General features: G+C 40.1%; 2 protein-coding genes across 3 annotated transcripts in view; both read left to right on the plus strand.

Moving 5' to 3' along the window:
• LOC145448235 (tRNA-dihydrouridine(16/17) synthase [NAD(P)(+)]-like) overlaps window positions 1–11,963 on the plus strand; it is a 31,817-nt gene extending 19,854 nt beyond the window's left edge. The window contains exons 5-12 of one of the 2 annotated variants that reach the window (XM_080326597.1): window positions 204–322; window positions 2,105–2,262; window positions 4,115–4,175; window positions 4,689–4,796; window positions 7,416–7,574; window positions 8,041–8,272; window positions 10,178–10,366; window positions 11,827–11,963. In XM_080326597.1, the coding sequence (XP_080182723.1) occupies window positions 204–322; window positions 2,105–2,262; window positions 4,115–4,175; window positions 4,689–4,796; window positions 7,416–7,574; window positions 8,041–8,272; window positions 10,178–10,366; window positions 11,827–11,876 (1,076 nt within the window). In that variant the 3' untranslated portion in view covers window positions 11,877–11,963. Of the gene's footprint in view, window positions 1–203; window positions 323–2,104; window positions 2,263–4,114; window positions 4,176–4,688; window positions 4,797–7,415; window positions 7,575–8,040; window positions 8,273–10,177; window positions 10,367–11,789 lie in introns of both variants that reach the window. The other variant, XM_080326596.1, reaches the window with a different exon arrangement.
• Window positions 1–12,383, plus strand: part of LOC145448239 (intelectin-1a-like) — a 152,323-nt gene that overhangs the window by 10,650 nt on the left and 129,290 nt on the right. The gene's annotated exons all lie outside the window — the stretch shown is intronic.

Genomic DNA, 12,383 nt, shown 5'->3' on the forward strand with positions numbered 1-12,383 from the left:
CGAATATTTGATGCTTAATGGAATCACTACGGTGCTTGATTTTCGTCAATTGTAGGAAATTTGAATTGAACAAGTCACTGTAAAGTTCTGATTCAGTTGTGTGCAGAAGTCAGATTTTGAGGCATTTCAATATTTATATTTGTGGATATTGAATTGAATATGTATTTTTCAAATGGAAATCGTGCCAATTTTTTGTCTTACAGGCGCAAACCCCAGAGTGTACGACGTCGTGTGCGAGTATTTGGAATTGGTGAAGAAATATCCGTGCCCGATCAGCTATGTTAGAGCGCACTTGTTCAAGATTTGGGTGCATGCTTTTCAGGTAGTGAACAGACTTGTATCAACTGGATTTTCCATATGCGGAGCTGGAATGAGAACTTATCGCTTTTCACAACTCGCAGCTACAACTAGAACTAGAACTACGCACTTTCGTAAATGCGCAAATATAGGGTTACCATACGTACTCCTTAAAGAGGATTTGTCCTCCTCCTCCGAGGATGCCTAAAGGTCCTCCTTTTTGAGATTTTGTCCTCTTTTTTGAGAATTTTGGTTAAATATTTGGCAAAATTCAAATGAGATACCGGTACAGTAAATCAGCACTGAAGTAATGCTCCGGCGGGTATTTTTGGAGCTGAACCGAAAAGTTGACCTTTTTTTACCATTTTTTCAAGATTTCCCCCCGGTATTGTAAGTTTGAAATTTTTGAAAGTGTTCTCCCCCGATTCCAAAATACAGAAACCCTAGTAACTACAACTAAAGCTAATCACCAGTCAAAGTGCGCAACTAGAACTGGCACTACCGATTTTTTAAATCTCGCTACTCGAACTAAAACTACTGAATTTTCGAAACTTGAAACGAGAACTAGAATTACAAACTTTTCAAATCTTGCAACTAGAACTACTCAGTTCTGAAATTTTGTATCTAGAACTACTCGAATATCCAATCTCGCAATTGGAACTCATACTACTCTCTCATCCAAATATGCTACTGGAACTGCTCACTTTTCAAAATTCACAATTAGAACTATTCACTTTTCAAAACCTTCAACCATTACAGAATGACTCACTCTAAAATGCGCAACTAGAACTAGAGCTACTGTACTAGAGCACTTGATTTATGGTATCGTATTGTGGGGTTCAGCCAAAGTCAAATACTTAAATCGAATTAAAAGCCTGCAAAATAAAGCAATTAAATTGACTCGTCTCGCCAATCGCAGAGATAGTTTAATTCCTTTATATAGTCGCTTGAACATCAAGTTGAAGATATCCACTTTTATGAAATAGGTAAGCTCATGCATGGCTACTACAATGAGAGCCTACCAGAAATCTTCCTAGACTATTTCACTCATCTCACCAGTCACCCACCATTCACACAATACCCGAGGCTCTTCTATGAATCTATTCTTACCCCGAGAACATCCTAAGACTATCAGTTTCCAAGGTCCTCGTATATGGAACTCCATTCCACCCCATATTAAAGATAAACCACTCCATATCTTTAAAAAAATGTTTCACGAATATCTTGTAGGTAATTATGAAAATTCTCTATAAATTTGTCAATCAGCATCTCTTTGCCTAGACTGTGTTCCTGTCGTCAGTGCCATTGTGCTATCTCCTCCATTCTTTAGGTTATCTACTGTGAATGATCCCACTTAGTTTTTCATCTGTTTCTGATACATTGCGAATATGTTATATTGTTTGCTTTGCGAACGTGTTATATGTTTCATATTACAACCATCTTTACAGGCTGTAGCTGACTTGATGATCTCCCGATCCCTTCTGCTACAGCCTGGTTCTGAATTATATATACTTAGCTTTGTATTTACCTAACTATGTATTATCAATGTTCATGGAACCGAATAAATTCTCTCTCTCTCACTCTTTCTCTCTGTACTCACTACTCACTTTTCAAATCTCGCAACTAGAACTTGTACTACTAAATTTTCAAAACTCCTAACGTGAAATAGAACAGCTCACTTTTCAAAACTAGCAACTACGGCTAGTACTAGAACGGCTCAAAAACCACTAGTTCGTAGACCGTTAGCTAACTAGATCGATAGTTTGCACGAGTCCGTCTTCAACTTTGTGTACGTTTTACGTCTCAGTTTCATCCCGAATTTCAAGAAAGGCTCGGCCGCGCAAATACCCTCGACGATATGGAACGATTCAACGAAGACATGAATGCCGTTTGCTTGAATTCCGAAGAAAACAACACACTTTCCGACAATAAACTGCCTTACTGGATATGCCAGCCATATGTCAGGTGATGACTTGGGGTGGGCAAGTTCGAGTGACCGAGTATTGAACGAGTACATTTGAGTATCAGCCATGACAGTGGCTCCCAAATTGTGGTGTGGGAGCATCTCAAGTCGTACCGACTAATTCCATCGAACCTAATTTCTGAATTGATGAAAAAAATGTAGATCAACATTTCTAATTTGCTTAGTATTGAAGTAACCTTGGGTTTCATGGTCCCAGTTGCCGAGAATCTTCGATGTAGTAATGACCTGATGGCTCAAACAATCAATCTGTTCGATTGCTCGCTCCGTATGCTCAACTATGGCCCGTGGTTAAAATTAATCAGATTTGCACCGTTGGTCACTATTGTGCAACTGCGAGTCAAGCCAGGAGAGATTCATATGATCTCAAAAGCTCGCAAAGCTCATTTTATAACCAATGCACGAATTTCTATGAACCATTATAACAAATCCCCGGGAAATTTCGCGCGATTTGCGGCAGGCCTATCTGACATTGCTAACACGCATCAACACACATTTTGGTGACAAGAAAGCTTCAACAGTTATAGAGTATTTTTAGGTCGCTGAATCCAAAAATGACATTAGTTTTTCTGAATTGACCCTATTCTTTGAGAAATTCCACATTTTTGTTTGGGAAAGTGCTCATATTGTTCTATTTCTGGAGCGGTATCGTTGAAGACGCAATCGTTAACGCAGAAAAGCCTTCTTTACTCGAGTCCTGTTTCATGTGAAAATCAAATCAAATCAAATCAAAAAAAAGGCGATATTAGCGGTAAATAATATATTTTTGTAAATCAAAAACATGTGCCGTCTAAGCCCAAACACTACGTTCAGTTCAGTAACGCTCAAAGTTCAGTTAGTAAGCTGTCAAAGCATGCTAATCAATCATATAGGCTACCTCCGTTTTCAGTAAAAGTCCTTTCGATGTCTTTGCAGTAAAAAAGTTCATCTTGTTGGCTAAAATACGATAGTAATTCGTTCTCTCTTGTACTGTAAAATGTTATTCAAGCTCTAGTTGGAGGGCAGTTTTGTCTTTGAGTCGGGTACTTCCTCAGAGTGAGTCACAGATCGCCAATGATATTCTAAATCTGCCTAATTTCCAAGTATTCTACTTACGAAGATTAAATAAATCAATAAATAATATCGATATCTCAAAAAGTAGAGCCAATTCAGAGAAACTTGTGTAATTTTCGAGCTCAGCAGCCCAAACATACCCAGAAACCATTAAAATATCTTTGGCACTCAAAAAAAGTTTTTTTTTGTTGGCCAGTTTAATTATCAAGTCTTTTCACGATTCCAATAGACTCCATACCAAAGCTTGCCTTCACGTGGTACAATTTGTGCCAAACTGATCTCATTAGTATGAACTTGTGATCAAGCTAAAATAATGGCTCTCAGCATCAAGCTATCAGCCTCTGTTGCGTTCGGTGTAACGAGTAGGCTCGAAATGGTAAAAGCACACAAAAAGTTCGGGAAGCACTGACCCATGATGTAGAAAATTCCATACATTCCTTTTACGCACAGAAAATATCGCCAATTCTACATCACGTGAAAGATCGATTTTTATTTTCCGATCATCCTATCTCATTGGGCTTTGTTACAAGGCTGTTGGTTGATCACTACTTCAGAGATATGTCATGTTTTGTATGCTTTGATGCGACCAATCGTGGTTTAAAAGGCTTCCACAGTGGAAAATATTGAAACGATAAATTTCATTGATAAACCAACTCTTCGTTACCTGGTATGAATAAATGACTCTCCCTTTATCGATAGGCTAGTAGTATGTTTTCAAAAACTGTGCTTAGGCCAGTCTAATCCCACGCTCGCCGTAATAATTTATCTTGTTTGTTTTAATAGACGGAAAAGTGTGTCCGCTAACCTTGAGAAGGAAAAGGAGAGAGTTGCCAGCGGGATTTCGGTACGTCTCATTTATATTTTTCTGTATCTTTGCAGTCGAACTTTGCAATTATTTTCCCATTCCTCTGCAGAAATCGGGTCGAAAAGACCTTGGCATTTTTCTACTTGAATCGCGTATCCTATCAATCCATTCCATTCATATCATGCCGGAATCAAAGTTGGAATACTACACAATTTTTGACTTTTGAAATTAGACCAGAATTAGCATCACCGGTATAGCTACAGTTTTTCCGAATTAGATTGGAATTCCGAATACAAGTACAGTTATTTTTTCAAATTAGATTAGGCTTGGAATGATAGCTGCATTTTTTTTTCAAAATTGATCAGAATTAGAATTATAGCTGCCGTTTTTCCAAAATTAGATTGGAACTAGAATTTTGGCTGTACAGTATTAACCGAATTAGAGTAGAATTAGAGGTTAATTAGAGTAGAATTAGAGTTCTATTTTCTGCAAATTTACTTTGAAATCTGAAAATTTTTCGAAATCGCTCCTGAATCAGCGATTGTTTTCCAGCGTAATCAACAACGGAAACTGGAGAAGTATCAAAGGAAAGTGGAAAACATAAAAAAGAAGAGACAGCACGAACGTGATCGGAGGAAGGAACGAAGATCCGCATTGAAGGTTCTTGATATTTGTTCGTCGACGCAACACACAATTGCTGTGTTCATTTTTATTTTTGACCGTTTTGGGGCGGTCGCCACGAAAAATCAATCTTGAATATGGAGCAACGACGGCCTCCAGCCCTATATTATCAACAGCTTGATTAGGTGCTTGTGTGTAAAGTAGTGGGTCGTAACCATTGCAAGCCTGAAAACCGTCACGCCAGACCTGGGCATTGCGCAGCCCGCGGCGCGATTTTGAGCAGTCGCGAAAAGTTCCTTGGAATTGAGACTATATCTAATATCTATTTATTAATGTTAATGCAATTGAATAGTATATTGATATTGAAATGAACCCAAATGTTTTTGGCTGACACTCGTCAGGGGTAATCGTCAGCAACTAGTAGAGAATTGGAAAGAACATTGTTAATCAACAATCGTATCACACAATATGATGTCACCAGCAAGAAAGAGATCTCAAAGAAGAGAGCGTTCAATGTACTATTTTAAGATGGTACAAGGTCTCCTTTTGTTAACCAAGCTTGGGCTGATGTATTTTGATTAGGGTCGACTCCGAGGCCCCTCTCGATGATGCGAAATCTGTAGCCTCGATAATTTTTCACACAGGCGGTATTATCCAACATATGCATTATACAATGTTCTTTCAAATTCTCTACTAGTGGCCTACCCCTGACGAGTGTCAGCCGAAAATATTCGGGTTCAGTTCAATATGAATATCCTCTTAATTGTATATTGATTCTTGTAACTCCAAGAAGCTCTTAAATGTTAATGCGTGGACAAAAACAACAGCCTGTATAAAATCAACCGGACATGCATCTCAAGTCTGATGTCTGGCTGATATATCGTTGCGGTGTGTATTAAAGGGGCACTGCGCTCTAAAAATGATGTGGTCTCAAATTGAAGGTAAAAACGAACAATAATTTTTGGCCGCGGCAATTTCCTTCAGAACGCCACCGTAATGGAGCTGCAATTTATTGAAATTTCTACAAGACCAGATGCCGCGACTGCTTAACCCGTTACATGGCACGATATCTTCACCGTCGCACTTGCTCGGCGCGATTAGGCAGTCACGCAGAGAACGAATTTTAAATAGTTATCAGCCGATGTTATGGAGGAAGTGTGTCTAAGTTTCGTTCTTTGCGTGACTGCCTTATCACGTCGAGCAAGTGCGACGATGAAGACACCGGGCCATGTATCGGGTTATGCAGCCGCGGCAGCTGGTCTTGTGGAAATTTCAATAAATTGCAGCTTCATTACGGTGGCATTCTGAAGGAAATGGCTGCGGACAAACATTTTTGTTCGTTTTTACCTTCAATTTGAGACCACATCATTTTTAGAGCGCAGTGCCCCTTTAAGTAGCTTATGTCCATTTTTACAAATTTCGATATCCATTTCAAATTTGATAGAGAATGTAGATATTGTTCAATTTTCATGTTCTTTTACCCATATCCTGTTCATTTTTATGTTTGTCTCACTGTTTCAAAGTTAATCAACGGCCAAGCTAGGTCCGAATGGAAACTTTACATAAAGCTAATTTTCTCAAAATTTGTAAAATGGGATGAATCACCTAAATACCACTGTGACGATATGCACCGTAATTACATGACCTAGGTATGTCGCATGATCGGAGTAATCCGGGTTCAAAATAAAGCCCATATATCAAAGTATGCTGTAACAATTAAAGCTCAAGTCACTGTTTCCATATTCAAGTTCAGATCTTGTTTGCTACTTCGTCTGTGTTTTAAACTGTTACGTCATAGGCATGCAAATCCTAATCCGTACAATAATGCAATCAGTGCATGTCATTAGAGGTCAGCCTCGCTCACAATGTTATGTCAAGCAATGATGCATGGCTGATGCGTACAGCAGTAACGCTATTTTACCTCGCCACACAGAGGGCTCGCAGGCAACTCACATCCCCTTAGCAGCATGCGTTAACAACATAACTCATAATTCAATTTAGAAATAAACTGAGCACCGCAGAATCTAGTCAACACTTTTGTCACTTCCTGCCAACGTATTTTCTGCCTTGCATTTGACCCGCTGGGAAAAATAATTCCCTACCCCTGTGTAACGCCAATCTGTAAGGCTTCGCGGGACCCAAATTTTCGTTGGATACACATCTGATACAGTGCTATGGAATGCTGGCGCTCAAAATGGACTGTGCATCAACTACAGTGTTGACGAAATCATTCGAACATCATTTTCACACGGTACAAAACGTTATTGGTATGATGAATATTTATTGCCAGTCAGTGCGACTTCTGCTGGCCCCATTCGGATACCAGTCGAAACGCAACAGCGTGATACCAATTGCTGAACTGCAGATGAGCTTACAAATATTGGAGATAGAATTGGCATTTCAAATGGACGGGCTTGTGATTTCGAACCCGACCTCCCCCGCGTATGCGGCTGCACACGATTCACCGCCACAACAGTGAGTATTCGACTGCTGAACACCGGTTAATAAGCACTGGTGTACATGTTGGCTGCATTCTAATTCACAATGCTGAGCTCCATCAGTACTTATGATAGGAATCTAGGATGTTCTGCTTGAGTCCTAGCCTACTATTTTGTGCTCTGAACGCATGGAAATTCTCACAATATATATATTATACAGGCTCAAGACGCACCTGGCGAGGAACCCAAAATATACTATTCCACAAGTAATCTTGCGAAATCTCACATCAAAATGAGGTTGGCGCAGGCGATGCAAAATCAAGCGAGTTGTCTCAAGGTCTGCCTGGATTTGTCCTGGACTAGTGAGATGAATGATAAGGTATGGGATGTGCCAAGTCATCTATGCTTGATGCTATTCATCATTCAGACATTATCGCATCATAACCCACCATTTGTTTTTGAATGAAACTCTGTTTCAATTCCTTCACCACGCCGGTAACTCTCTATAAGCAGCATGCTAAAAGTTTTTAAATGTTTATTATGAACCTACTTTTTAAAACAATTCCATATTCTGTTCCAGTACCACCAACCAGTTGTTCATGTCAGACTTATACAAATTACCAATTTAGTTGGTTGACGGTCAACTAATTACCCCTGGTTTTTTGAGTAGTTCCAGTTCTAGTTGCGGACTGTGAAAATTGAGTAGTTCTAGTTCTGGTTGTGAATTTTAGAAAGGGAGTCTAGTTCCAGCTGTAGTTGCGTATTTTGAAAATCCAGTAGTTTCTGCTTGCGGCTGATTCAGGCATTCAACTTTTTTACATCTGTGCAATGATATGTTTCTGCAGGAAATTTCCAAACTGGCGGGGCAGATCGGTCGTCTTTACGGGTCCAATCGCAGATCGCTGCAGCCGGCGTCCTTGTATTTCACCGGGCTTTCTCAAGAGTCGCGACTCTACCGGGAATGCTCGCGCAAGCACAACGGTTTCGAGAATTACGAGATATCGGTCACAGAAGACAATTTCCTTTCGATTTTTGATAAAGATAAATTTATTTATCTCTCCCCTGACGGAGAAGAAGGTTGGTGACAGTTTGCTTGAGATTGAGTGTTTTTAATTGTGCCTGGATGTGGGGGTAGAGTCGTCACCGAGATGTAGCGCTAGACACAATACTCAAAGTACTCTAGTCTGAGTCGAGTATTATTACTAATAACTCCAGTCGAGCAGTGGGAGACGATTTTTAGAGCACTGTAATGATGCGATCCCTGTCACTAAGAGTTAATTCAACAACTAGAATTATAATTTCGACATTATTTTCACTGTGAAAGCCTTGAAACCTCGATTGATCGTATCACAGCATACGAAACATACGGCATTTTCACGAAGTGCAATTAAGTTGGCTGGTCGAAATAATGCCCGTTAATGTGATGTAAAACTGGCATACTGTTCTTTGCGGCCGCATAAAAACTGGGGCTGTTCTAAACTAACCTTTTTTTTCAAATTCTACTGGCTAGTTAATAAATTGGTTAGGTTACGGTACCTAAGAAAACGCCGCACACTAATTTTGAGTCAATTCCAACCAGTAGAAGTAGAAGTAGTTTTTTGGAGTAGAAAAATAATATTTATGGTGGCAATTCCACGTTTTTCATTCTGTTATGACGTCGTAATAAGTGATGCTCAAATCCTAGACTTGACTCAAAGGCTATCACTGAGTCAGCCGATTTTGCCATGACCTGCTCGAATGGATTTTTCTTATTGGCACTTTATACTCAAGTGGTACTATTTTAGACCACTCCTACTTCTACATAACTTTTAACTGAATAGTTTATTTGTATTGAGATAAACCCGAACGTTCTCGGCTGACACCTGTCGGCAGTAATCGTCAACAGATTTTTCCAATTCGACATTTTGCATCAGTCATGAAGACCAGGGTTGTGATGACTCGAGTCATTTCCTCAAAATACAGAAAATAACTTGACTCGATCTCTGTACTGCACTGGAGACATTGCGCATGACTCGGACCAAGTCATATTACTCGAGACTAGGACGGCCAAGACCGTCATTTCATTGAAAAGAATCGTAAAGTTACCACGTTGTGGGATTTCGTCTATTGGTGCTGGCACTTGAAAATGCGACCAGAAACTGTTGAGAGTGAGAAAAATGACGATATGACCGAGCAACGTTGCAAAAAATGGGTTTAACAAGACTTTAACTCGACACTGAACAGTTAGCACAATGACTTGAACTCAGACTCGAGTCATGACACTATGAATCGGACTCGACCCTTTGCTCGTTGACTTGGACTCAGACTTGAATTTAAAAAGACTCAACTTGACTCGAGACAAAACTATAAAAAAGTGAGGCTGACTGGTGACTCGGAGCCTTGTGACTTGGTTACAGCCCTCACGAGGCCACGTCTCACAATTTGGAAGGCAGACACTTCTGATTAACCGCTAGACGCATCAGACCCAACAACCCAATCTACTTTTTAAAGCTACTTGAGTCATTTTAAATTCACAACCAAGTCAAGTCCAGGTCAGTGAGGGTCGGATCGGAGTCATCGTGTTCTGACTCGAGTCCGAGTCCAAGTCATTCTGTTCACGGTTCAGTTTTGAGTTCAATCCGATTCAACCCTGGCTTTTCCAATTTTGCTCGAGTGATATAGAATGGCTGGCATTCATAACATCGTAATTTTCCTCAGTCTTAACAGTTTCTGGACCTATTTGCTAAGTTGACAAAATCGACGAAATCCAATCATATGGTAACTTTACTCTTCTTCGAAGTTACAATGAAATGACTGTCTTGGCCGTCCCAGTCTCGAGTCATGTGCAATGACTCGAGTTGAGTCAAGTCAACGAAAAATTGCGACTAGAGTCATGTCACAACTCAAGTCACTACAATCCTGGACCACTGCCAATACTCTAGGTTTACTTGGTAGATAGTTTGTCTTCTGTAAGATTGCTGTGATATGTGATTTCTTGCGTAGAACTGAGCACTGTGGATACAAATCATGTCTACGTGATGGGTGGTCTGGTCGACGAAACCATCAAAAAACATCTTTCTCGCGACAAAGCATCCGGACAAGGAATCGTTTCCAAACGTCTGCCGATTTCATCCATGATGCATCGAACCGGTCACCATAATAACTATTCAACTGTGTTGGCCATAAATCAAGGTGAATCTTTGAGCTGTATACTAGAGCTGGGCAAAATCTAGTACCTAAACCCGAACGGTACGATTCTGATTCTAGTATTAAGCGTCGAGTGTCACTTATTATGGCATGAACAGTGTGAATGATGTGGAAAATATGTAGCCTTTCTTTTATGCTACAAAAAAGAATATAATGCCACTACTACATCACATTAGAGATCATTTTGTATTTTTTGACAATACTATTTCATTGCACTTTGTGACAATGCTGTGGGCTGAGCAAAACTTCACAAATATGCCTTTCCTATCACGGTTGCCCGACGAATGAGTATGACACACAATGAAAAATGACAGATCGCCATGCGTCACTTTGGCATGTGGTTTCACAACCCCGAAACTTACCCTAATCCCGAAATCAACCAGTATGTAGGAGCTAGAAGCTGGAGGTAAATCGCGTAGAGCGGTGAAAATTTTTCAGTTGAATGTTTTGTCTAAAGTAATCAATGGCAGCTCATAGCACATAGATGTTTTGGCGATTTTGGTGTCTAATCCCTTCTATTGCCCCACTTTGGATTAGCGAAACGCACCTGACCATAAGCTAAATCAAAAACCAATGGCACAGTCCGCGTGTCGTTCAAACTTGGCAATTTTTTATGGATCAGAAATTTTTCTCTAATGGTCGCAGGTGTTCGGCAAGAGAATTGTTGAATTAAGTACTTTTGGGCAGCCATAAAATGCGCTTCCTATGACTCGCATTCTGCAAAATGTGTCCTGTTTGAGTATACTCATAGGGGCTGTTTCGGCGTTATAAGCCACTTTGATTTAAATCTTAGATTCAAAGGATATATTATACATGGCATATGATATGACCTTATAAATAAGTACCTTATTTCGCCATAACTTTGTGCTGTTTTATGCACTTTGCACAGGTGCTTGTTAGATATGTCGTAAATGCATCAACTAACAGCTACATTCATTCACCACTTAATCCTATTTCAGAGACATCTTCTGCTCCGTGCAAGGTCCGGAACCAGTCAACATCTAGCATCCGTTTATGGATTGAACGACGCAATTATGACACTTGAAACTAGTAATATCAATAGGAGAATTGCAGTTGTTGAAAGTTGGGGTTTCAGCACAAATTAAACTCATTCCCAGTAAAAGAGCTTCATTTCTCTCGGGCGACTTCACGCCCCACTTCAGATGCTCTCACGCCCCCAGTTTGAGAACCGCTGATCCAAACAAAACCCAGCCCTAGCCCTCCAATTTTACCCATATGCTGAAGCATTACATGGCAAATACACATCCTTTCTTGAGTGTTAACCGTCTCCAGCACTTTGGTCCCCTTTGTTTTGCATCTGTTTTTACTGGCGGGCGTTTTATAAATATTTTTATTTCTTAGTAGCGCAAATGCCACATGCAACTAATCCAATTTTTTGGGATTACAGTTTTCGATATCCTCCTGACTTATCACTGCACCAAGAGTTGGCGACACGCTCTTTCAGAGGGAATGCCTCCAAGAAAAGGATACTTGATCAACGACGAAGTGACATGATCATCGTTCTTTCGGTGGGAACGCCTCCTTTATTTCCTGTGCAAAATACAAAAATGAAACAAAACGCAGTGCAAAAACTCATGTATCCGATGGTTTCCTGTGAATTTATTTGTGATAGGTTGATAACAGAATGGTTCTTGACCTAGGGTTATCATGTTATCGGATCCGGAAAGGGGGACACTTTACAAATTACAAAAGTTAGATTACCTGACTAGAAAAGTAGCAATCATAGAATTGTTACCGGAAATCCTGTTGTGTTGACTAAAAAAGGGTCATGTTTCCAGTCGTACTCCCAAAAGATTCGCCCAAACATCCGCATGCAGATTTCGCGTCTTTTATGCCGTTTTTAATTTGCGCCTGTCCCTTACCCTGGCTGTCGAAGCTAAACTGGAGGACATTTCCGATTTCCTTGAAAAGAGGACAAATCATATGATAACCCTACTTGTGGTTACATAGAAGACAAGGGATTACATGAGGGAGTCTCAGG

Source organism: Botryllus schlosseri, chromosome 10 (genome assembly GCF_051294905.1).
Source record: "Botryllus schlosseri isolate E-star chromosome 10, Bs_hap1, whole genome shotgun sequence".
Classification (NCBI taxonomy): Eukaryota; Metazoa; Chordata; class Ascidiacea; order Stolidobranchia; family Styelidae; genus Botryllus; species Botryllus schlosseri.